General features: G+C 39.2%; 1 protein-coding gene across 1 annotated transcript in view; it reads right to left on the reverse strand.

The window, feature by feature from the left end:
• STK17B (serine/threonine kinase 17b) overlaps nucleotides 1-19,415 on the reverse strand; it is a 38,008-nt gene extending 18,593 nt beyond the window's left edge. The window contains exons 1-3 of the mRNA XM_005573803.4: nucleotides 19,170-19,415; nucleotides 10,754-10,919; nucleotides 3,857-4,069 (exon numbers count right to left, since the gene is read on the reverse strand). Of these exons, the coding sequence (XP_005573860.1) occupies nucleotides 3,857-4,069; nucleotides 10,754-10,875 (335 nt within the window). The 5' untranslated portion in view covers nucleotides 10,876-10,919; nucleotides 19,170-19,415. The remainder of the gene's footprint in view (nucleotides 1-3,856; nucleotides 4,070-10,753; nucleotides 10,920-19,169) is intronic.
• Between the last annotated feature and the right edge of the window lie 6,794 nt (nucleotides 19,416-26,209).

Raw genomic sequence — 26,209 nt, forward strand, 5'->3', positions numbered from 1 at the left:
CCAGCAATCATTCTTCTAGGAATTTACTCTAAAGCTACATCTCCATAATAATTCCCATTCACAGAAGGTCGACTGACTAAAGCAAGATCCAACCATACAACAGAGTACTATGCAGCCATTTAAGAAATCAGCCATAATAATAGTTAAAAAGTTAAAAATAACTAAAAATAGTTAATCTTTTTAACTATTATTAGTTGCCTATGAACTAATACATTAGTTGCCTATGAACTAATGTAGAATGATTTCTGGAATATATTCTTAAGTAAACAAAAATACAAGGTGTAAAGGAGTATATCTAATATACTACCTTTTCTGTAAGTAAGAATAGTCAATATATACAAGTTTGCTTAAATTTGCAAGAAGAAACACATAAAGAATGAGCCAGAATGAATACATGTGGTTACCTATAAAGGTTACCTATAAAGGTTCAGTTGGAAGAGAGCAGAAGGTTCTTCCATCACTTCTCACATTCTATATGGCATCTCCCCTCTCTCACAGTGAAAACCCAGGTTCTCAGCAATACTTGCTCATTCACTTTATCCAACAATATGTACAAAACAGTTTTAGTGTAACAATACTTATACTACTACCAACAGCAAACTACTTAGTACAACTGGTGGACTTGAATTGGAGCTATGAGACTAAATTCATGATTTTGAAAAAATATGACTTCCTAACACTATCCTTAGAAAAGGCCTAAAAATTATGATACTCCGTTAAAAGTGAGCATGTCCAACACCCGTATTTGGTTTCTAAATGCTATTCCCCGCTTAAAAGAACCAGAACTTCTCAGACAGATGGCTAATTACAGGTCTGGGGCAGGGAAGATAACAAGATGACCCTGGAAATCTTGGTGTGCATAAAGCAAGGGAGTCCTCAAACACTAATGAGATTATATCAAAAGGACATAGGAAGTAGCTTGAAAGGGAACCACTGATAAGCTTGGGACAATTTGAGCATGAAAAAAAGACAGTGGCAGAAACTGATTAGAACTCATTAATTAAAACATAATGGGTTATTTTCCATTAACATCATGTGTTAGATTAATTTTTAAAAAACATGAAATCCACTGAAATATTAAAAAGTGGGAAAGGGAAATCACTAGATGAAAAGTTGTTAAAGAAGATAATATTGGCCAAGTGTGGTGGCTCATGCCTGTAATCCCAGCACTTTGGGAGGCCGAGGTGGGCAGATCACGAGGTCAGGAAATGGGGACCATATTGGCCAACATGGTGAAACCCTGTCTCTACTAACATACAAAAAATTAGCTGGGCGTGGTGGCACATGCCTGTAATCCCAGCTACTTGGGAGGCTGAGGCAGGGAAATTGCTTGAACCCGGGAGGCGAAGGTTGCAGTGGGCTGAGATTGCACCACTGCACTCCAGCCTGGCAACAGAGCAAGACTCCATAAAAAAAAAAAAAAAAAAAAGGTAATATTCACATGGTCTATAAATATCACAACACAGATTAATTAAAAGGGGAAAATGTTCCTTTACAATAAGGAGAGCTAGAAGACTACATCTTAAGCATGTTCAAAATTAGCAAAATCAGTAATAAAACAACCTGACTTTATTGCCACCTGATGTGATACAATACACATCATCACCCACACCAAATACTTCAGCATAAAAAGGAATATCTTAATACCCACAACTTTCAAATGGTTCAGTAAATGTGGCAAAATGCCAACAACTGGTGAATAAAAGTGAAGATTATAAGGATGTTAATTGTACTATTTTTTTCAACTTTTCTATATATTTGAAATTTTGTAAAATAAGAGTTGGGGAAGAAAAAGTGTTTAGGATGATTTGAGGACAGAATTGACTGGGTGATAGTTATTAAAGATTCAGGCCAGGCGCAGTGGCTCATGCCTGTAATCCCAGGACTTTGGGAGGCCGAGGTGGGTGGATCAAGAGGTCAGGAGATCGAGACCATCCTGGCTAACATGGTGAAACCCTGTCTCTACTAAAAATACCAAAAAAATTAGCCGGGCGTGGTGGTGGGTGCCTGTAGTCCCAGCTACTTGGGAGGCTGAGGCAGGAGAACGGTGTGAACCCGGGAGGCGGAGCTTGTAGTGAGCCAAGATCACGCCACTGCACTCCAGCCTGGGTGACAGAGCAAGACTCTGTCTCAAAAAAAACCAAAAACAAAAACAAAAAAAAGATTCCACCATTTTATTTTCACCATATAAAAATTATGCCACACTACTAAAACAACTAAACCTGATTAAATGTTTACCTTCAACTGAGACTACTAAATGTGACAATGCCAGCCCAAAAGCAGAAGGCATAGTAACGAAGCCGAAGTCCTAGCAATAAATTTTGGTGGGTCTTAGTCACTCTGGTAAGAAATTTAACACATTGATCTACTTAAACATTTTCTGAGTGCTTGCTGCATTTCAGCCAGAGGTATAGAGATCAGTAAGTTCTCCCAGTTGACTGGGTAAGGTACCTGGGTCAATTTTCCGGAGTATGAACAAGGTCCATCCATAAAATGTCTCAAATCTTTCCGATGTATTTTGTCGCTGCTGTTTGGATGAACCCCCAAAAGAGGATTTTATGAAAGTAATCAATGTTCTTATGTATATTCATCCTCTAAACCTAGTATTCTACTACCGTTTTTGACAAATGTTAGCTACTTTTGACACACTTCAAACATGCAGATGTTATGCAAGTAGGTAACTTTTCAAAGGTCAGCTGAAGAATCTTTGACAAAAGTAATTATAAAATGTATAAAAAATGAAATCATATTGCTAGTATCTTGGCCTTTTCTGCAATTCTAATTTATTTTGAAAGTGCTATATAACATGCCTTAATATGGTTCTGGGAAATGTACACAGTAGTCATTCTTAAATGAACTACTTGTCAGTTGAACATTTTGCAAAATCTTCATTTTCATTCACAAGTTGATTCCAGCCAATCTATTTTGTGGAACAAAAACATTAATTTTAAAATAACTAAATACAAAAATAAGGTTAATATACCTTTAAATTTAAAAAGGCAATGATGCAAGTTAGTTACTAAAAAGAATTACTATAGTTAGCAATACGTTTTTTTACTAAAATAAACATTTACCTCTTCGTAGTTTACCATAAAATAGATTCACCTTATTAAAAACTATTGGCACCTAAGGCATACTAAACATAAATCTAGCTGATCTCTTCCAATTGTCGCAGATGTTCAAACGCATTTTACATACTCAGAATAAACGTGTCAGACAACCATGCAGCAAAGGCACTCTGTGAGAGTCACGTGTCAATATACTCGGTAACAAACCAGTTACCTTAACAATCCTCTACCCCTATCACCTGGTGAACTGTACAATACTGGGGTGTTCTCACTTTTTCACAGACTTGTGGCAAGAGATATATTTATTTCTTATTGCTACAACTAACATAGTGCTTTACACATTACACATACTAAATGCATTTCTTTAACAAACAATGTACTAAGCATAGTTTTATGCCGTTTAACTTTCCATTCTCCTTATTTTCTTGAAGGTATTTTTCAAATAGATGAAGAAAATATACAAATTACTTCAATTGTATTTGCCCATCAGATTGTGTTCCAGAAAAATTTAATCAATCAGCCATTAACAAAATAATGTATATTCCCTTCTCCACAGTCCTCAAATGTTGTGTGTTTCATTTGTTTATTCTGTGCTGTTAGTTTTTGTGTATGTGATTGAGGTTGTACATTTAGTCTTATGAAAATATCTGAATATAAATTAGGTCCCTTTTACATTTTATTAACAGGAATCTTTACAAGTTCTTGTCACACTTTTATCATTCCTATTCTTGATATTTTAATCATCTTATCATACCAATTAAAATAGGTACCATTTAGTATATACTTACTATTCCAATATCAAAATGATTTCATTTGTATTTTCATAGACCTCATGAAGATTAATAACTCGGGGACAAGACTTTGCCAATTCAAGCACAGCAATCTCGTGTAAAATCTCTGCTCGACAATCCTGTCCTCTTCTTCTCTTTTTTAGAAATTTTGCAGCATATTCTTGGCCAGTAGATTTTGATATACATTGTCTAACCACAGCAAATTTTCCTCTGGGGGAAGATGAGAACAATCAATTTTAATTTTTCTGCAGAGAACAAAGTTAGTATATTACAGATTCTGTTATACCTCCAACTTAAAGTCAATTCTTTGAAATATCTGTGCAATTAGGAACTTATCTTTGTTCTCTAAATTGAATCAAGTATCGTATGTACTTTTATAAAATGTATAGTGCTATCACTTACAAAGGCAAATGGCAAACAATAACAACAGGATAAGACAGAATTATATTTATTCTTCACTATTAAAATGATACATTATCTTGGGAGGACAAGGCAGGCAGATCACTTGAGGTCAGGAGTTCAAGACCAGCCTGGCCAACATGGCAAAACCCTGTCTCTACTAAAAATACAAAAATTAGCCAGCCGTTGTGGCGCATGCCTGTAATCCCAGCTATGCAGGAGGTTGAGGCAGGAGAATCTATTGAACCCAGAAGGCAGAAGTTGCAGTGAGCCAAGATCACGCCACTGTACTCTAGCCTGGGTGACAGAGTGAGACTGTCTCAAAAAAAAAAAAAAAAAAAAAGATACATTATCATTGCAGGGAAATAATCTCATTTGCATACCAACTCAATGCCATGCTCTGCTCTTGGTATAAATTATTGTGTTTAAGTATCACAACAATCCTATATAATAAACGCTCTCCTGTTCTTCACACCTCAGAGAAGATATGTAATTTAGTCAAGGTAAAGATTTAAACTCAGGTCTATTTCCAAAAACTGTACCCTTCATAGGGTATCACATTAACTCTGTAATTAGAATAGCTTACCTTCAATTATAAGAAATTAAAGTGAATGCAAAAAATGGGTATTTGACTTATTTAATTTTATTAGTAATTTTTCCTTTTAACACAATCAATGTTTACCACCGTCGAAACTTTCTATCACAATTGTCAATTGTTTTAGCAATATATCTCTTAGTAATGCTCAGTAGTCTTTGAAGCCTGTAACAGGTAACTAAGGTATATGTGTCCCTCAGAAAATATTCAAAGATACTTCATGATAAACTAAGAAAATAGTGGTTATCAACAGCTAGTACAAGCACACCCATTAAGGTCATGTTTATCATTTTAGAAAGAAGTATGCTTTTAGCTCTCTCCAATGGCAGTGCTTAGTAACCTCTGCCAAAATTTAAAGACACCGAAAATTCATTTCTATCGGCATATGTGTGTACTGTAAGTCTACAGTTGCCCAAAATTTATTTTCACAATGGCCTAAAGCTATTCTGAGTCATGGATTATTTTGGGAAACTAATAAAAGCTATTCTATTGACTGCCTACCCAGAAAAATGTACACAAGCCCTTAAATAGGAAATTTTACATATAATTCCAGAGGGTTTTCAGATCCTAAAGCCCATCCATAAACCTTGTAAGGCTGAGTATATGGGATCTGAAATTAAGAACCTCTACCTTAAATTTTGAATTACTCTCTGGTTTCTGATACTAACAAATCAGGTATAAATAAAAGATCTTCAGGAAGCAATGTTTGCTCCAGAACTCCTCTTGCCCCAATTCCCTTCAATATATTTCTAACACAGTCTATCAGACTCTTAGCATGGAAAACAAAACTTGGTGTTTAGGGGGTACTGGGTGGAAACTGTGGGACTAAATTGCTTGACTGTATTTTACTAGCTATTTGCGAAGGTCAAGATAACAAAGATTCCTACTTTTTATTACCCAAATTTCCTCAAAATTGGTGCTAACGAAAAGTACTGGAAATCAAACTATAATTTCACTCTTCTACATTTATCAAAATATATTAATATATCAACTAAATAAATCTGCATATAAAAACCTGATTCTTTGAAAGCAGTTTTAAGATTTGAGAATGTTTAACTATAAAATATTTTTTCATGGTATGCAGAAGGAATACAAATTGATGGGTTTCAATGAGCACACACACACAAAAATTAGTCCCTTTACTTTATATTCAATCCATTGGTGTTTCATATGTTTTATCCTGGATAAACTCAGTCAGAATAAGATTAAACACCTCATCAAAGGTCATAAATGGAATCGGAGCCCCAAGAATAAACTGTGAAATGTGAATTCCTAATTTTCTGTTCTAATCACTATAAAACAATTCCTCCCTTTAAAATAATTTTGTTGGGCCGGGCACGGTGGCTCACGCCTGTAATCCCAGCACTGTGGGAGGCTGAGGTGCGCAGATTCCGAGGTCAGGAGATCAAGACCATCCTGACTAACACAGTGAAATCCCATCTCTACTAAAAATACAAAAAATTAGCCGGGCCTGGTGGCATGTGCCTGTAATCCCAGCTACTCAGGAACCTGAGGCAGGAGAATCACTTGAATCCAGGAGATGGAGGTTGCAGTGAGCCGAGATCGCATCACTGCACTCCAGCCTGGGGGACAGAGCAAGACTCTGTCTCAAAAAAAAAAAAAAAAAAAAATTGTTAAAGAAATGTAACTCACTTGCTTCTATCAATTCTTACTTAGATTTCGAAGCAAAAACTTGTCTAAAACAGGAAGGAAATTTTGGGTTTTATAAAAAAATTCACTTGTAAAATTTAGGAAACAGAAACCAGTTAGCCAAGAAAACTGGGCATCTGAAAAAACAGTTTAAAGTAGCGCTTGTGACAATTCAGTTCTGCAATAATTTTATTATTTATTATATCTACAAGCCAGAATTCTCCCAGAAACAAAGAACAAAATTAAATAACACTTCTTATCTAATCGTTCCAGGTATTACCAAGAGGGTTTTTTGTTTGTTTGTTTGTTTGTTTTTGAGATAGGGTCTCAACTCTATCACCCAGGCTGGAGTGCAGTGTTAGGATCTCAGCTCACCGCAGCCTCAACCTCCCAGGCTCAGAAGATCCTCTTACTTCAGCCTCCTGTGTAGCTGGGACCACAGGCACGCACCACCACTCCTGGCTAATTTTTTACATAATTTGTACAGACAGTATCTCTCCCTAGGTTGCCCAGGCTGGTTTCAAACTCCTGGGCTCAAGCGATTCTCCTGCCTCAGCCTCCCAAAGTGTTGAAATTTTACAGGCATGAGCCACTGCACCCGGCCCAAGAGGCCTTCCTAAGCAAGTATAGCACTCATTAATCCAGGGCAAAGGTGACCACATGATGTGGATAATGATTTATTTATTTGTCAACATTCACCACTAAGTAAAAGCTCCATGAAGGCAGGGACCATGTCTGTCCTAATTATTACAGTAATTATAAAATCTACAGTTCATTAACATATAATAGGAAGTGAAATATCTGTTGAATGAATGCCAGAAATATGTATCCACTATAATACCACATACTGTGCTATTCTGTATCCTGTACTTAAAGTGTTTGTATTTCTTAAAAGTTTGAGATTCCAATAAAATTATATATATATATGTGTGTGTGTGTGTATTATATATTCATTTATATGCTATGAAGGTAGATATTTTTACCATAACTATCAGATGACTTAGGAAAAAAACCCAAATATTTGTTTTCTGTTCTAAAATGCTAATTATAGTTTAAAAGTATAAAAAATGATCTTTAAAATATGTTTCTATATCAAATGTAATTGAAACATTTAAGAAAAGTTAAAGCATTTAAAAATAATCCTTAAGTCATACCCTAAAAAGGCAAGGCTAACTAGATTTCCCAGCAGTGAAAAGGTCTAGTAGTTACCCTTCTGCATTCCCCTTCTGCATTCTAGAATACACAATAAAATGTGAAAGGAGTCGGGAGGGTAAGCCACAAAGGAAGCTGACGTTTATTTCTGAATCTGCCTCACCCTTCTAACCACAAGAAGTCCTATGAAACCTTTGCCTCAGTTGGGGGAGGGGTAGAAAAAACTTACCCAACATGTTAAAAAACAGGAACAATGCAAGTTTTTTGAGAATAGTAAAAAATGAACTGTTAACTTTTACATAATTTCCTTTAGTTTGCTAAAGGAAAATGAATTATTAAACACTAACACTCTGAAATTAAAAAGTTGATTTAGAAAGGTAACTTTCAAAATGTGCAAACCTCAGAAGAAATGATTATGATTCTAATTTCCATTTCACAAAAGTATAGGTTATTAAAATTGGTAACAATATTGAAAGAACTTTCAGTACCTTCTTGGCAGATGAAAAGTCATGATTTCTAATTTATCAAGATCTAATAATTAAACATATCAATATCTACCACGTGACTCATTAGCCCATATCAATTCAAAAGAAAGATGTTACTTGGTCTCTTTCATAAAGATATTTTAAAATGGGAATTTAGCAATCAATCTAAATTTGTTTTAATCAAATTCTATCATGAGTTTTTGATCTAAAATTCTAAAAACTATGCCTAATTCAACTTTATTTATGCTGGCACTTCATTTATAAAGCAATTTAGAATTATTAGTATTGTCCTCAAAGTTTAAATTGTCCAAAGCACTCAAAGGAAAAACACTTTATAGACTTTTTAGCTCCTATAAGGTCCTCAATTTTGAAAAGTTAATTTAAAAAATGTAAGTAAATTTACTCATCAAATACTAACTCAGAAAAATAGAAAAGAAATTGCCTTTTGTTGTGTGTACTCTTCAAGACCTTGCATAATATTCACTTCCCCGTCGCTGAAGCATTCAAACTGAGGCTGGATAACAGTTTGCTGGGGGAAATTATAGGAAAAATTGCTGCACTGCATACAAACATTGTATTAGTAAGACCATGGACCACTGAAGTCTTTCCAATGCAGAGATTCTATGGTTCTATGCAAGATACAGGAAACTTAAAAAAAAAAAAGAAAAAAAAACCTTTCTTCTTCCTATTATAATGCAAAGTGAAGTAATTAAGATTTAGAACAATTTCTTAAAAACATTTTAAAAGGTTCTAAAAACTATATCTTGTAATACACCATTAAAACACCCAAATATTTTGCACATTAAATTAGTATGCCAGGTATTATGAAATGTGCTTTTATATTTAATTCTTGGTCAATAAGTTAGATATTATAATTCTTTTTTTTTTTTTTTTTTTGAGACAAAGTCTCACAGTGTTGCCCAAGCTGTAGTGCAGTAGTGTGATATTGGCTCACTGCAACCTTCACCTGCTGGGTCCAAGTGATTCTCCTGCCTCAGCCTCCCCAGTAGCTGGGACTACAAGCACACACAATCATGCCTGGCTAATTTTGTATTTTCAGTAGAGACAGGGTTTCACTATGTTGGCCAGGCTGGTCTCGAACTCCTGACCTCATGATCCACCCGCCTCAGCCTCCCAAAGTGCTGGGATTACAGGCGTGAGTCACCACGCCTCGCCAGATATTACAATTCTTATTTTGCAAAAGAAAGGCTGCATCCAACATCTGCAACGTGAAAAAGCCAGGACTTGCCTCTGCCCATAAGGTAAAAGGCCACCAAGAATGAAACTACTTTTCATGATTCAGTCAACTTTTCTTTTCACATTGAGATTTTCAAAGATAAAAATCAATCACACTGTTTTGCTGCACATTTATCAACACAAACATGGACTTAGTAAACCATTTAACATACGACAAAACATCTACCTGCAGAACTAAAATCAAACTGAAGATACATAATGATCACCATCTTCCAACCCTTCATGAAGCACCTTTAATTTAAAGCTCAAAAGATGCTGAATGTATAACTTAAATAACTTGGTATATCTTTTATAACTTTACATATATTAAAATGGTAGTACAGAACGGTTTCATAATATCATGTCACTCTTGGTCATACAGAGTTTATACACTGGTTAAGGGAAAATAATTTGTAAAGGCTTTTACTTATAAAACACTCATTTGTTGTGACATAGAATCAGACTATGAAATATGAATTCATTCTTTCTGTTCAACTTAGGAGATGGGGGAGAATCTCCCTATTCTTTTTTTTTTTTTTTTTTTTAAGCCAAACACAATATCCTAGGAATTTAAAAAAATATTTCATTTAACAAAAACTTACAGAGCATTGTACTAGGCACTTTACAAATATTAACTAACTTAATCTCATAACAACCATATAAGATAGACACAATTACCTTCACCCCTACTTTTCAGATGAGGAAACGACAGCACTAAGAGGTACAGTAGGCAGGGCGCAGGGGCTCACACCTGTTATCTCAGCACTTCAGGAGGCCATGGCCAGAGGATTGCTTGAACCCAGGAGCTGCAGACCAGTCTGGGCAACATGGCGAAACCCTGTCTCTACAAAAAACCAGCCCAGTGTGGTGGTGTGTGCCTGTCGTCCCAGCTACTTAGGAGGCTGAGGTGGGAGATCCCTTGAGCCCAGGAGACAGGAAGTTGCAGTGAGCCAAGAACATGTCACTGCACCCCAGCTTGAGCAACAGAGTGAGATCCCGCCACAAATAAAAATTTAAAAAAAGAGGTACAGTGATTTAGTTGAAGTTACACATCTAGTAAATAGTGGAGTCCAGACTTGAACTCAGCAGTCCACTATGCTGAGCTACCTCTTCCCCTGCACAGCCTCACATAAGGACAGAGACCTCCTATCAGAGGCTCTGAGGCTAGGTAGGATGTATGATGTAAGTTCACTAAACCCTCCTCAGATTTGGTTTTCAAGTCAGTTAAGACTAGACCCTAGGTAATAGCAACAGAGACGACAGCTTTCCTTCCTAATCATTGTTAAATAATGATCCCAAAGTGAGTTTTATAGAATTATAAAAACACAAATCCAAAATTTGAATTTAGATGGCATACACATCATATGGTTTTCTTACCTCCCTAGCTCTTTAGATGTAAGCATATAGAAATTATTAAAGTTTTCCATTTTCATTGGAGTTTGAGGAGTTGTAGTTAGCAGGCCTGAAATACTTCGGCAATCAAATCTCCTCCTCGACATGTTAGGTGATTCCTAGGTCTGCTTCTTTAGTCACTTATTTTTACCTATGCAAAAAAAGAGAAGACAGAGAAAAGATGTTATCTCGGGCAGGATGTGCATTACATTACACAGCTCCAAATATAGCTATAAAATACAACTAAAAAAAAAAAAAAAAAAGATTTAAAGAGCACATTCTACCCAGGAGGAAAAAACAAAAAGCACACACATAACCCAGTAACACTGTGGCACTTGAACAAAGTTACTGACTTCATTTCAGAATAAAACTACTGTGAAAGTTCTCTCAATTAAAAAAAATAGTTATGATAAAATTATAACACCAACAATCACTTAGTTTCATCATAAAACTCCATTCTTTAAAGTTATAGAGGCTTCAGCTGGACACGGTGGTGCACGCCTGTAATCCCAGCATTTTGGGAGGCTGAGGCAGGAGGATCACTTGAGGCCAGAAGTTCAAGACCAGTGCTGGCAACACAGCAAGACTCCATCTCTATGAAAATATTTAAACATTAACTTGGTGTAGTGGCTCGCACCTGTAGTCCCAGCTGCTTGGGAGGCTGAGGCAGAAGCATCACTTGAGCCCAGAAGTTTGAGGTTGCAGTGAGCTATGAATGTGCTACTGCAGTTCAGTTTGGGCAACAGAGCGAGACCTTATCTCATAAATAAATAAATAAATAAAGTTATAGGCTTCACATAATAGGTAATTTAATACAACAAGGTAATAATTATTCATTTTAAACTAATTTTCACATGGCTAAAGAAATTTGGTGGTAAATGCACATACTGTGAGTTATATTACTGATGTGAAGGACTACAAGAAACAGAAATTTTTCCATGGATTGGCTAGTTTCAGTACTAAACTTTCTCAAAGGTCTTACGAGTCCCTCCTTTGACAGCACCTAGCACAGAGCCTGCTATGTATGAAGTGCTCAATAATTTTGTTGGAGGAGTGACTAATCTATACATAAAGCTTTATTCTGAAGTTCTGTATCTGAAGCTCATATATGTATCTGGAAATTTTTGATGTTTACATGCATTCAGTGTTATCAAAACTATTATGTTAATTGCATTCATAAAACAATAACAGATACTATATTTCAAGACACTTATGACTTACTGCTATGCCTACTTAATAAAATATCAAGTATTATTCTTTTAGCACCCTCCTGCTAAGCATTTGTTCCTTCTCTGCCACCTTTATTTCCTATTTTCTACTTACATGTACTGTTCTTTATCTTCCTAAATTCAAATGCCAACTATATTCTACTTAGCCAAAAAGCAGTGTCATTAGAGTTCAGTGTTTTCAGTTTCTACATTTTCTCTTTTTGGTGTTCTTCTCAAATTATGAATGCGTCACTGCAGTTCAGCCTGGGTGACAGATGGAGACCTTGTCTCAAAAAATTAAATTAAATTAAAATTACAGCTTTCACACAACTAGATAGTAAAATTGTTGTCTCTACATCTCTTAGTCTTTGGGGAAACAAAGCTCTAACCAGTTTTGGGGTACATCTCTAGGAGGGTCATAATGTAGCATTCTGAGAATAACCTTTAGACTGAAAGACACCTGGGTCTGAATTCCATTCATCCATCATACCAGCTATGAGACCTTAATTAAATTATTTAACTTTGTTATTGTTATGGGCTGAATTGTGTCCTCCCCCAAATTCCTAAGTTGAAAAACCCTAACCCCTGTATCTCATAATGTTACTACCTTTGGAGATGGGGCCTTTAAAAAGGCGATTAAGTTAAAATGAGGTCATTAAAGTGGACCAGTTAGGACACAGACACACACAGGAAAGACTATGTGAACACACTAGGAGAAGACCGCCATCTACAAGACAAGAGGGCAGGCCTCAGAAGAAACCAACCCCGCACACACCCTGATCCCAGATTTCTAGCCTCCAGAATTGTTGAGAAAATACACTTCTGTTAAGTCACCTGATCTGTGGCAACACAGTTATTTAAAAAGAAAACAAAACATGTAATATTTCAAATATAAGACAAGGAACACCATATATAAACATTTACTTTCCAATCTTATTACTTGGTCATATTTCATTTAAATTAAGAATAAAACATGTTAGACACAGCCCCTTTTTTCCACCCCCAGTTTACACTCCCACTAGCACTGGATGGGACAGTTTATCACTACTTTGACAATACTTGCCCAATTCAGACTTTTAATTTTGGCTATTCTAGCGTGATGAAGGTGAAATGGAATTTTGTTGCGATTTACTTCGCATTTCCCTGTTTATTCGTGAAGAAAGTTTCGACTGTGCTGCCTCTAAAGTATGGATGATAAAAGAATGATAAAAGAATCTATCTTCCAGTGCTGCAAGGATTAAAACGTAAAATATGCTGAACTCACATCCACTGACACAGGTACAATGCAAGTCACCAGGGCATATCATTATTGTTCCACAAAACAAAATTAACATTCTACCCAAAAATACTCTCCCTGCAGTTCTCTGCCATTGTTGAATAGCTGTACCATTTCCATGTACAAAATTCTCATCCCAACATAGTCTAAACTTAATTCTTAAAAGCATTTTTGTTTTCTGTTTTAACTATTTGTGTATCTTCTTAGTTCTGATAGTGCTGAGTTTCACTGATTTTTTTCCATTGTTCTGAAAGATCAATATGGGTACCAATTTCCTCATAAGTTCATCTATTTATTGGAAATATACCTACATCATAAGCTGCTTTAGGCATCCATTAAGCATTTCTTAAATTCATTTTCCTTTTATTTACTGCATTGGAACCAATTGTCAGAGCCAAGATATTTTTCCCTTTCCTCTCCTTTAGCCAATTTTGCATATAGTGGAGCATGAATGTCACCTTTGTCCACCAAGCTCTCCACAAACATCTGGTTGCCCTTCATATAAGGTACATGCAGGTTATCAGTCAGTTCTCTGTCGCTCCTTCTTGTATCTTCCTAAATTTCCCACCAAATTCTCTTTAACTCCAACAATTCTCAGGCCTTTTCTTGTCTTCTACCACACTTCATATACCTATAACTGATTCTAAATTACCAGTACGTCTCACTCCATTTGAAGTCCATTTCATAACATTTTATCAGGTTATACCGGTTAAAAAAAATCTTAAGGGATCTGGTAAGTAAATTTATATGCATGTGTATACACGTTTATAGGCACGATTAGATCCTATAAAAAGTGTAATAGAAGGTAAGACACAATTAAGCTTTTAATCACATAGTGCTACTAAAAATAATGGTATCTCACTTATTTTTAAAGATTTTTTTCAGGCCGGGTGCGGTGGCTCAAGCCTGTAATCCCAGCACTTTGGGAGGCCGAGACGGGTGGATCACGAGGTCAGGAGATCGAGATCATCCTGGCTAACATGGTGAAACCCCGTCTCTACTAAAGAAATACAAAAAACTAGCCGGGCGAGGTGGTGGGTGCCTGTAGTCCCAGCTACTCGGGAGGCTGAGGCCAGAGAATGGCGTGAACCCGGGAGGCAGAGCTTGCAGTGAGCTGAGATCCGGCCACTGCACTCCTGCCTGGGAGACAGAGCGAGACTCCGTCTCAAAAAAAAAAAAAAAAAAAAAAGATTTTTTTCCATTAATTCTCATTATAATAATTGCCATAAGAATTTAGAAGTAGATCAGTGAAGGAAGGAAAAGAAGCAAATGTTAGGCTTGACCTGGGCCTTCACTTACTTGAATGCAGAAAGCAAGTGTGACGTGAACAAAAGCAAGACTATGTCTACAAACCTCTAGCTCTATTTTTAAAAGTATTTATCATGATATTTATTTCAAAATTATAAGTTTTTAAAAAATAGAGTATATAATAATAAAGACATTTAGAAAATCAAATTGTCTGTTTTGATTCCTTCATTAGCTCCCCAGTAGAAGCAGCTTTCAAGTACTTACAGCATGACACATAAAGGCCTCTGAGGCCAAGTATACACCAGCTACATTTCCTGAGGCACTCATATTTCATATTTTGTCACCACATCTTTGTTATACTTCTTTGCTTGAAAAAGCCTTTCTACTTTCCTTAAATGGCTAACTCTTCTTACACATCCTTCATAACTCAACACAGAATGGCCTCTCCCCCAGGAAGCTTTGCCTAAAAACCACAGGTTGATTTAAATGCTTCTCCTTTATGCTTCAAATAAGAGGACCCTTGGCATACTTCCTTACCTCAAAATGTAACATGTTAGATTACAGTTCTGTTTAGTGTTTAAAGGGCAGCATCCTTTTACTTTTGTGCCTAAGCAACCAGCATGGTATCTGCCACCCGGTAGGAATTTAAAAAATGTTTGATAAACTGAATTGTCAGAATCATCAGATAGAGCAAAAAGAAACTGTACGTACATCTCATGTCTTTGAGGGATTAGGAGAACTTGAGATCCATCTTGAATTTACAGTACTGGACCTCTGAATGCAGCTAGTCTCTGCTTAATTCAGTATTTGGACAAATAAAGTAACTATTTTAAATTGCACTTACAAAATGTCAGTTCTAAACAGGTAGCCACAAAGTCTGGAAACACAGATAAACTGATTTTGTCATATACTATAACGAAATGCCAATAGACCTTTTGTTTTTCCACTGTTTCCAGACAAGGCGGCTACTTGTTTTTAATACAAGCTATTAATACAAATACCTACTGCAGTTAAGAACATCACTCTTTTAGGAGCCACCACAAATCAGGAAATTCAGGTAAGTGTCCTATCAAGATTTATCACTGATAAGTCTAGATCTTCACGAAGTAAATTGGAAAGGCGATAGGAAGCAAAGTAAGCCCCAAGATTGTAAGGGAAGCAACTCCTTTCTACATAGGCGTTTAAGGCATTTACTGCTAGCAAGCTTTCCCTAGGAAACCGAAAAAGAGATTTAGCGTCCATCAAAAGTAAAGGAAGAACTTTCACCTGGTGTGGCAGAAGTATTTGTTTTTAATTAGTCACTGATTAGAAGTATTGGTATCAAGACGGAAATTATGATGATTTTCAATTTCAAGGAAGAGATTCCTTATGTGTATTCTGCTAACAGGTTTTGTTTTTAAAAATATTTTGAACAGAAAATATAATTCATAAATTTAATCCTCTAAAAATCACAATAGAAAGTCAGCTAAACTAACTCTAATCCAACTATTCTAGTATATACTATCCAAGGGCTGAAGAGTCAGGCAATGACTCCTAGGCCTGATTCTGTGCCAAGACCCTAAGGCCTAATGCTGTGTCTTCCCACCTCCAGAAAAAGAATTAAACCCTGTAATTGTGAACCAGGACAAGACGTTGAAAAACGGAAATAAGAGTGGGTGATGCGGGGGTGGGCAACAAATGCATGGTGCTTGTCATTCACAAGATGGAAAATTAGGTTTCTGTTGTAAAATATTGTTTACTTAACAGCACCGCTGAAGTACTATTTATTCAGTAACTATTACAATGCAAAATGGAATCTGATCCTTTAAGAATTAAAGAGGAAATTACCATCTCACTGTTAAAAATTTTCAATGCTTAGAGTATCACTACACACTCTTTTGGAGTAATTGCAAAGGGTCAGGGATGAACCAAAATATAATGCATATAAATATTAAAAGAAACTAATATACATCTTTTAAATGGCACTGAAGTTTGAGGTTAAATGTTCTGGGAAAAGGATAATAAAAAACTTTTAATTAAGTATGCCTTGAAAATTGCAACATTACAACATAGATAAAAATACGTGTTTGTAACTTTGTAAGAACATTTAATTGAAATATTCAAAGAAATAGCCTTTGATAACAGTCCACCATAGAATACAAACTACAGTACTTAAACATAAAATCACTGAATTTTGTCATCAATATGATGAAAAACTAAAGCAACTGACATTTGAAGTTTTCCTAAGTGGAAAGGTAGTAGATAAATGATTGCTAATGTTTTTGACAAAACAAATACCCATACAGTGCAAAAGATTTCTTTACAAAAAGAAGAATCAATCAGTATCCTTGAAAAGTAGTAAGCCTAGGAATACCATTCTTTTTTATTTTATTTTATTTTATTTGAGACAGAGTCTCGCTCTGTTGCCCAGGCTGGAGTGCAGTGGCACGATCTCCGCTCACTGCAACCTCCGCTTCCCGGGTCAAGCAACTCTTCTGCCTCAGTCTCCTGAGTAGCTGGGACTACAGGCACGCGCCACAATGCCCAGCTAATTTTTGTATTTTTAGTACAGACGGGGTTTCACCATATTGGTCAGGCTGGTCTCGAACTCCTGACCTCATGATCCGCGCGCCTCGGCCTCCCAAAGTGCTGGGATTACAGGCGTGAGCCACTGCGCCCGGCCAGAATACCATTCTTAACTGACAATCTTACACACAGAAAATGTGAATTACAATATACTATGCATGCAATTTGGGGACAATTTAAGGATTAAGTGAAAGTGTCATTAACTGATTTCCTTGATTTCTGGTGTCTCTAAAATTAAAACAAAAATATTTTGATAAGGAAATTCTCCCTTATAATTATCAAAGAGCTTTAAAACATGTTAAAATGTTCACTTAACAGCAGTAAAACAGTGCAAGCTTAAAAATAAAATTATCTGACTAGAAACGTCCGCCATAAAAATGCTTGTATCTTCTTCAAATTTGTTACTCATATGCTAACACAGCGATTAGTCAAGCCTCCTACTTCCTAAAAACGGATTCTATCTTAACCAAATTGTAATTCACCAATCAATGATCCCAAGATAAACTGCAACCATTCTATCCACACACAAAAAAGGATGGTCTCCAATTACAGAAATTCTACTTTTAAAAAGTCTTGCCAGGTAAGCAAATATATTTCACCTCAATTTTGGATCCCTACTTTAGAAAAAAGTGATCTAAAATGTACAATATGTATCTCAAAAATAAAACATCTATTCATGCCTCCAATTATTAAGATAGTAGAAAAAAATTTAATTGAGCATCTGCTCCGAGGAGGAGGATCCGAGGGATATGAGTGTAAAACTTTTGCACTGCTTCTATGGACCAGTTTTTTTTTTTTTTTTTTAAATACACAATCCTACGGGTATACGGTCTAATATTTATAAAATAAGCACTTGTTGAAAATTACTTCTGAGCAGTTCACCATAAAACTAAAAAAGTGTTATCAATGAGAAAGTAAGTTTATTATATTTTCCTTTAATAAAATTGTGCTGCTGGGTTCAAAAACGCTGCCACTCATTTCTACAGGGCTATGCTGTCTCCGCGCAGACATTCTCATAGACTTGAAAACGTAAAGTGGCCACACGTCACACACGTCAAACGTCCCTGGCAAGGTTCAGCTTATCATTAGCACCACAGATGTAAACATTACGTCGACAAAACAATCGGTGAATGTGATACACAGTCCTCATGTGTTTAAATATTAGTGAAATCTGATCAGTATTATGGTTTTAAAAACGTATTTTGTTTCTTAACTCCAATTTCCAAATTGATGTCAGAGTGCCTCTAGTCCGGACAGAAACTAATGCCAGCTACCAGCTGCTATAAAGCCTCTTTCAACTTTGTCTCTACTCCCTCGGAGGGAATTCAAATGAAACGCTTTTCCCTACAATAAAACAAAGAGCCTGGGTAAATGTCAAAAATCGTTGGCATCCAGTAGTCGTATAGTTTGAGGATGAGTCGTGCACACTAAGTGGGTTACAAGGCATCAAAGTAAAAATCAGATCGCTGAAAAAATCACAGAAACAGCTGTAGCCCGTCTTGCTCTCTCGCTGGTTTTAAAACACTGTTCCCAAGCAGTAACTGAAAACGTCCCACAAGATGAGCACGAACTTTCTCTAGACTAAAGACAGCTGGGAGCTGGACGCGACCACGAGTTCTATGGGAACGCGCCCCGTGCCCACGCCGCAGCTGGGACTCGGGAGAGGCAAGGGTGACCGCGTGGCCGTGCTGTGGAAGGGACCAGCGCGGGCCCGCCACGAAGGCGGCCCTGCCTGGCGCGACCCGGGGAGAGCCCGGGCCGGCCGGGTGGAGGGCACACGGGGACACACGGACACGCACAGACACAGACACGCGCCCGGGCTGAGGAGGGTGGTGGGAGGACCGCCGGCCGCTCCCGGCGCCGAACCACAGGGAACCGGGACTCCAGCCCCAAAGCGGAGAGGCGCCAGCAGCAATCGGCTACCTGAGCGGCGACGGAGTCTGAGCCCCTCTCAGCCAAGCCGGGGATCCGAAGGGATCCTGGAACCCCCCGCACCGCCTAAACGCTCCTCGGCTCCTCCTTCCTCACGTTCCAGGTCTCTGCACCGAGGGGGCTGGTTCCGTCGCAGCCCCGAGCCCACCCGCCAATCCCGCAGGACACTGACCGCTCCGGCCGCTGCAGGTTCTCCTGGGACTGCCCCCACGAGGGGGCCGCTGTCCCGCCCCACGCCGGGGGCCGCCACAGGACGAGTTCTCTAGCTCCAGCCGGGCGAGGCGCCAGGGAGCCCGGAACGTGGCAGGACCCACTTTTACTTTTCCAGACAAGGGCCGACGGTTGTGACTTGGCTTTCCGTGAAGTGACTCCCGGCGACGGCAGCGGAGTGAACTACCGAAGCTTGCAGTTGAGGTTTGAAAACTGCAGCCGCGTCTGGAGCATTGCCGTTCGCCAGATCCCTCCCCCTAGGTCGGGAGAGCCAATCGGAGCGCGTGCGGAGGGTGGGTCTGTCACGTGACGGGAGGGGCGGGGGACCGGCTGGGGGCGCGTGTACGGGGCGGGGCCCGGCGGTGAGAGGGTGCGGCTCCGGGCCGGCCCCAGGCGGGGCGGGGAGGCGCTGCGGCGTGGCGGCGCAGGTGGGACGCACCGGGGTTGCCGCGAGGGAGGGGCGGAGGGGCGGCGCTGCAGAGGAGGCACGTAGGGCTGGAGCTCCTGCTGGGTGCACTCCTTCCTACCTTCAGAGAGGTCAGTCGAGAGGTGTGAATATCCGGAGACCCGGGAGAAGGAAGCCGCAAAATCCCAGCTGCCTGCAACTAGTTACCAAACTTTAGTGGCTACCAAAGACCTATTTTCTGACTCTTCCTGGGAATCTTCCTTAGGACCTGAACCTACCTTCTAAGTGGAGAACCCAGTTTTCTTCAACTTGGCAGAGGTTCCTCGGAGCGTCAACATCAGTTGGGGATTTATGGAACCCGGACCCCACTGCTAAAGTCTGCTGTCGCGAATGGTGTCCCTTCTGAGGCACTGACTGAAGGCAATGTAGGGAGGGTCCCAATAGGCTGAATAACCGATTTTGCATATATGGTGCCAAGGAAAAAGATGAAAGCCCTCAGCAATGTACTCAAGATCTGTTACCCTTTGAAGACAGTGGAAATTTTCAAAGTTCTGTGCAAGACACAAATGTTTTACATAGATATATAATCCTAGTTTATATGTATAGGATACACACATACTCATACATATATGGGATTAGTTATGTAATCTAGGATTGCTTTCAGAGGACATTTAAGATAATTGCAGAAAACCCTTCCTTGGGAAAAGATACTGGGAGTGGAGTCGTGCTCTTGCTTTCAAAAGACTTAATGCTCAGTTAACATATAAAGGACAGGTTTTCTTGTTCTATCCCACCAAGCCAAGCAAATTCCTATGAAGCTAGCTGTTTCCCTTTCCCACTGCATTTTCCCCAAGAAAAAGGTATCGAATACATCACAGCCCTTTTTATGAAGTCTGTTTGTTGTTACTTACCAAAACTCATCCCGGTTTAATAATGTCTTGCCCCTAAACCTTGTCAAATGAAGAATATTGCTTCCATCTATCTAATGTCTCGTTGCTAACAATTGGGCTGACTAGAGAAGCCTAAAGTTAGGATGAAAATAAACAAAATGCCACACACTGGAATTAACTTTTCTGGGGTCTAAGAATCCGTAAGCAATGAGACTGTTTCCATCTTTTCTTTCATGAACATAGGTGTTGCATTCCAGAGGTCTCAGCACCAGTACCAAAACTAGTAACCTCATGGTGGTCACAGGATTACATCATTATGGTGGGTTTTGGGGTTGTGTGTTTAACTTTGGACCTCCTTAATTTCAACATTTCATCAATTGCCAGCTTTTGGCAACCTTCTCACACTCACCCCATCCTCCCTGTCACGAATCCAGTCCCACATCACTTCACACCTAGACACAGACTTTTCTCTCTCTGGCACCACTGTAAGCCAGTCCTCTTGGTCACAATACCTCTGCTGTAATCAGCCAGCCTCCTAGGGATATTGTCATGTCTTGCATTTTCCTGCTTCTGCCTTAGCTCCAGCTTATCACTATCCTCCTCATCCACACCTGTTCATCAGTTTCTGACTTTAAGAAGGTTACCCTCTTCGGGAATCAGAACTCTGCTGATTCCTACTTTCTCTTCCCAGCCTGATCACCTCTGCCTTATGTTCTTTGGTGCAGGGCTGATAGTTTGTGTTTCTTTTATGACCCTAAATAGGTTGTTAACCCTTGTGCCTGATGTCAGATTTGTTTTTTTTTTTTTTTTTCTTTTTTTTTGAGACGAAGTCTCGCTCTGTCGCCCAGGCTGGAGTTCAGTGGCCGGATCTCAGCTCACTGCAAGCTCTGCCTCCCGGGTTCACGCCATTCTCCTGCCTCAGCCTCCCGAGTAGCTGGGACTACAGGCGCCTGCCACCTCGCCCGGCTAGTTTTTTGTATTTTTTAGTAGAGACGGGGTTTCACCGTGTTAGCCAGGATGGTCTCGATCTCCTGACCTCGTGATCTGCCCGTCTCGGCCTCCCAAAGTGCTGGGATTACAGGCTTGAGCCACCGTGCCCGGCCCAGATTTGTTAACTAGGATTTATCACACTATCCCAAGGACATTCAACTGCACTTACTTGGTCTCAGGCACTGTGGTTCAAGAAACAAGGAATTCATGGTGCTGAGGAGGAGACAGTACATCTGTGGCCTTGCAGGAAAATTCAGAAGTCAACACATTCCTTCATCCACCTCATTTACCTAAACTCATTCGTAACCATGTCAGAGATTATGTTCTTGCTCTCATTCCCTCAAGTAGGAAATCTCCAGGTGAGCTGATGTTCATTCTGTGGTCATTGCCTCTGACCACACAGTTCATTAAGTTGACCTTCCTTGAATGACACAGTCTGACCATGGATGGTGGTTGTTATGGGCTCAGTTGTGTTCTTTTCCAGTTCATACGTTGAAATTCTAACCCTCAGGAACTCAGAGTATGACCGTATGTGGAGATAGGGCCTTTAAAGAAGTAATTAAGGTAAAACGAGATGAGTGGCCCCTGATCCAAGATGACCATGTCCTGATAAGAATAAATTAGGACACATACAACACTGACTAAGGGTCAACCCTGTGAGGACATAACAAGAAGGTGGCCATTTGCAAAGCAAGCAGAGAGGTCTCAGAAGAAACAAGACCTGCTGATATCTTGATCAAGGGCCTCTAGCCTCCAGAACTGTCTGTTGTTAAAGCCGTCTGCTCTGTGGTATTTGTTATGACAGCCCGAGCAAACAAATGCAGTGGTCCTCCCGGATCACTCCAGGTTAGTAATCACACACTGACTAGGAGTGATCCTTCCCAGTCACCGCAAGTGGCTTACCACATGTGGCCAGGGCAGGTGATCCTCTCTGGTAATGGCAAGACACTTACCATATTCTGTCCAGGGAAGGGACCTTCCCCAGTCACACCAAGTCAGTCACCTCATACTGACCACATAATGATCAGGAAAGTGACTCTCACTGATTCCATGTTTACTCCCTATAGATGCAGAAAAGGAGGGTTTTGCACAGAGAAGAAGGCCTCAAACTCAAAACTCTAGCCACTGACACACCCTCCTTCTGAAGAATTTATGTGGAAAAGGCAGAACAAGCTCTACTACCTGTCTAGAACTGAATACACCAGAAACCTGTGGCCAGGCTAAAGGTAGCCAGACACAGTCAAGGCCAACAGCCTCTGAAGGGGTGTGGCTCAACCCCCCACCCAACAGGGGTGCTCACTGAATGGAGACAGGCTCCTCCAAACAGATCCCCTCTCTGGAGGTAGGAATGGTGAGTGTACTCAGATGGAGATGTCACAGTGCATTTACCCATGGTACCTACAACAAATTGCAATTTTGAAAGCACTGAGAACGAGAGACTCTAAGAGACCTCACATTCCCTGACTCTCTTGAAACACTATTAGCAAAGGTAATTGGGGCATGTTTTGTCTGATGAGAATAATAACTCAGACTGGTACAAGTGTCTTCCTTAAAGGGTGACACAGTTTTCCTCTCCAAAACATCCATGTTCAACTAGGGCCAGTATGCCAATCCAACCACTCACTGCAGTTTATAGCGTATAACCTGTCCTGTAAAAGCTACCCGGAAGAAATGCCATGCACATTGGTGAATGTTCTAGTAGTCATATTTTTAAAAGTAAATAGATAAAATTAATTTTAACATTTTATTTAACCCAGTATTTCTAAAACATTGTCATTTCAACATGTAATCAACATAATTATTGAGACTTCCTTTATTTTAAAATAATATTTATAGTAAAATAAAAATTATTTTACTTCCTTTTTTAATATTGTCTTAAATTTGGTGTGTATTTTATACTTACAGCATGTCCCAATTTGTATGCCAAATTTTCATCGGAAACACTTAATCCGTATTTAGATTTCACAAAATTTACTGTTGCAAAAAGCAGATTCACATTCCTAAGTTGTTTTGAACATACTAAAGTTTTTCACACCAGGTGCGGTGGCTCACGTCTGTAATCCTAGCACTTTGGGAGTCCAAGGCGGGTGGATCATTTGAGGTCAGGAGTTCAAGACCAGCCTGGCCAACATGGTGAAACCCCGTCTCTACTAAAAATACAAAAATTAGTCAGGCATGTTGGCAGCTTCCTATGATCCCAGCAACTTGGTAGGCTGAGGCAGGAGAATCACTTGAACCCAGGAGGTAGAGGTTGCAGTCGGCCGAGATCGTGTGCCACTGCACTCCAGCTTGGGCGACAAAGCGAGACTCTGTCTCAAAAATAAATAAAGTTTTTCAATAACTAAATAGGGTATCAGTTTCTTACTCTAAATTTAATGACAATGAAATAAAATTGAAAATTTAGTCATGTTAGCCACATCTCAAGTGTTCCATGGCCACGTGTGGCTACTAAGTTAGGCAGTGTAGGTCTAAAGGGCTAGAAACGTGCCTTCTAATTGTGTCTAAATTTCCAGTGCTAGAGACAATCAGAGCAGTCTAGAGCTAGAAAAGTTCTTGCAGTTCAGTAACCCAACTCCCTTGTGTTAAAAGGGAAGAAACCTACAATGAGAGAAGTTGAGGGACTTGCAAAAGATCACACACCTAAACTAAGTGGTTTATATCTGAACAATAATTTAGGTCTCCTGACTCTTAATCCTAAGATATTATTTAAGCCTCTTCACATCAGACATACTTCAGGATAAAGTAATTTTTAAATTTATCTGAATCATCACTCCCATGATACAGGCAAGAGAAAGCAAACCTGTATCCCAACTGCATTCTCATAACCTGATAAAAGCACACCCTACAATATTTAAGGCACCCTGCTTCCACTCTGTCATGGGGTCCATGTGGTTTCATCTATCAGCCCTCTTACCTCAATGCGTCACCGCTTCCTCTCTTTGGAGCCACCTGGCCGAACATCGCTGCCGCCCACCCCCAGAGCATCCGGCCACATTTTTCTGTCTGCAGTTTTCCTATCCCAGCTGTCTACCACACTTTGTTTAAGGTTGTGCTTCAGAGAATCCTTTATATTTGCAAACCAAAATATTCAGTAGAAACTACAGCAAAGTTGTAGAAGAGCTGCTATGCTCCAGCCACAAACACACCAGGCTCTAAAGTTCTACCTCGTGAGAAGCTGTGAGAGAGAAAGAGAAGATATATGTGTGGTTAAGTGTGTGACATCAGACAGCTCTGCCTTCAAGTCCCAGTTCTGCCTATTCCTTGTTGTGTGACTTTGGGCAATCCTCAGTTTTCTCATCTGTAAAATGGGGATAATAATAATAGCTACCTCCATGAGATTGAAATGGGATAATGCATACTAAGAACAGTGCCTAACAAGAGTAAACCCTTGGTTCCATTCCTATAAGCTATTATTATTTACCAGTGGTTTGCCAGCTCCCCATGTGCACTACTGCGCCCTGTGACTAGTAAGATGCTCAAGACATTGTGGGTCCTATGTAAATATTTGTCAAATGACTTTATAAGATACTTTTGATTTTCCTCAAATCTTATGGTTGATGTTAGTAGGGATCATTGGGGAAAAAAAAGTCATTGGAAAGGAAAGGGGAGAGGGAGGTGACTGCTTTTCCTTTCAGTATCTATCTGGTGGAGACACCCAAGTTCAGAATGAAGCTCTAAGGTCAACAAATGGTGGCGTCCAAGGACCCGTGTGAGATAAAGAAATTAGTCACTAGTGTTTAAAGGAAATAGATATCAAGTGGTGCAAAGAAATAAATATAGGGTATAAATATAGGATGCCATCTATTTGATTTGAGTAGATAACGCCTGTGAGCTCTCCGTAATAAATCTCTTCCTTTTTCACTTTGCTAAGAAACTTCCTCTACCAACTGCATATACCATGAATGACAACCTGCTATCACATTCTCCAGGGTACATGGCAGGTACCCTTCCAGAAACCCTTCACTGAGTGAGTCTTCTTACAGCAGGCAGTAGCAGATATAGATAAGGCAGAACCAACTTTTAATCCCCAGCAACTCCCTTGTTAGGAGTGGTCTCTGTGTCAACTGGTGTAAGGTGATAGCATGAACATTGAGAAGGCCAATCTACTCTGAAAGTTGAGCCATTTTGTGGCATAAAAGCATTAGTAATGTGGGAAATGGTACTATTCCTGATTATCACAGCATTCCTGACATTGAGAATATTCAAAGATTCTTGAGTCTTTTTAGTAGTTGGCCTTTCCTTTAGATTTATAGAGCAGCATTTCATGGCTTCACTTTTTACTGAAGAAGCAGTAAGTTCAGAGCTGTTCAGAACCTTTAGAAGGTCACAGATTATGAGAGAATGGTTCTGTAATTTACCAGCTGTGAGATCTTGAGCAGGTTAGAAAATCTCTATGCCTCTGTTTTTCAACTGTAAAATGGAGATAATATACTTGCCTCATAGTGTACATGGCAACAACAGCTCATAAATAATGAGACTGACACTGTTCTAAATGTGTTGCTTATGTTAATTCATCTAATCCTCACATCCTCCTATGAGTTACAGTGCTATACCTTCCTCTTTTAAAGATAAGAAAACTGGCCGGACCTGGTGGCTCACGCCTGTAATCCCAGCACTTTGGGAGGCTGAGGCGGGTGGATCACAAGGTCAGGAGATCGAGACCATCCTGGCTAATATGGTGAAACTCCGTCCCTACTAAAAAAAAAAAAAAAAAAA

The sequence above is a fragment of the Macaca fascicularis genome, chromosome 12, assembly GCF_037993035.2.
Source record: "Macaca fascicularis isolate 582-1 chromosome 12, T2T-MFA8v1.1".
NCBI classification, from domain to species: Eukaryota; Metazoa; Chordata; class Mammalia; order Primates; family Cercopithecidae; genus Macaca; species Macaca fascicularis.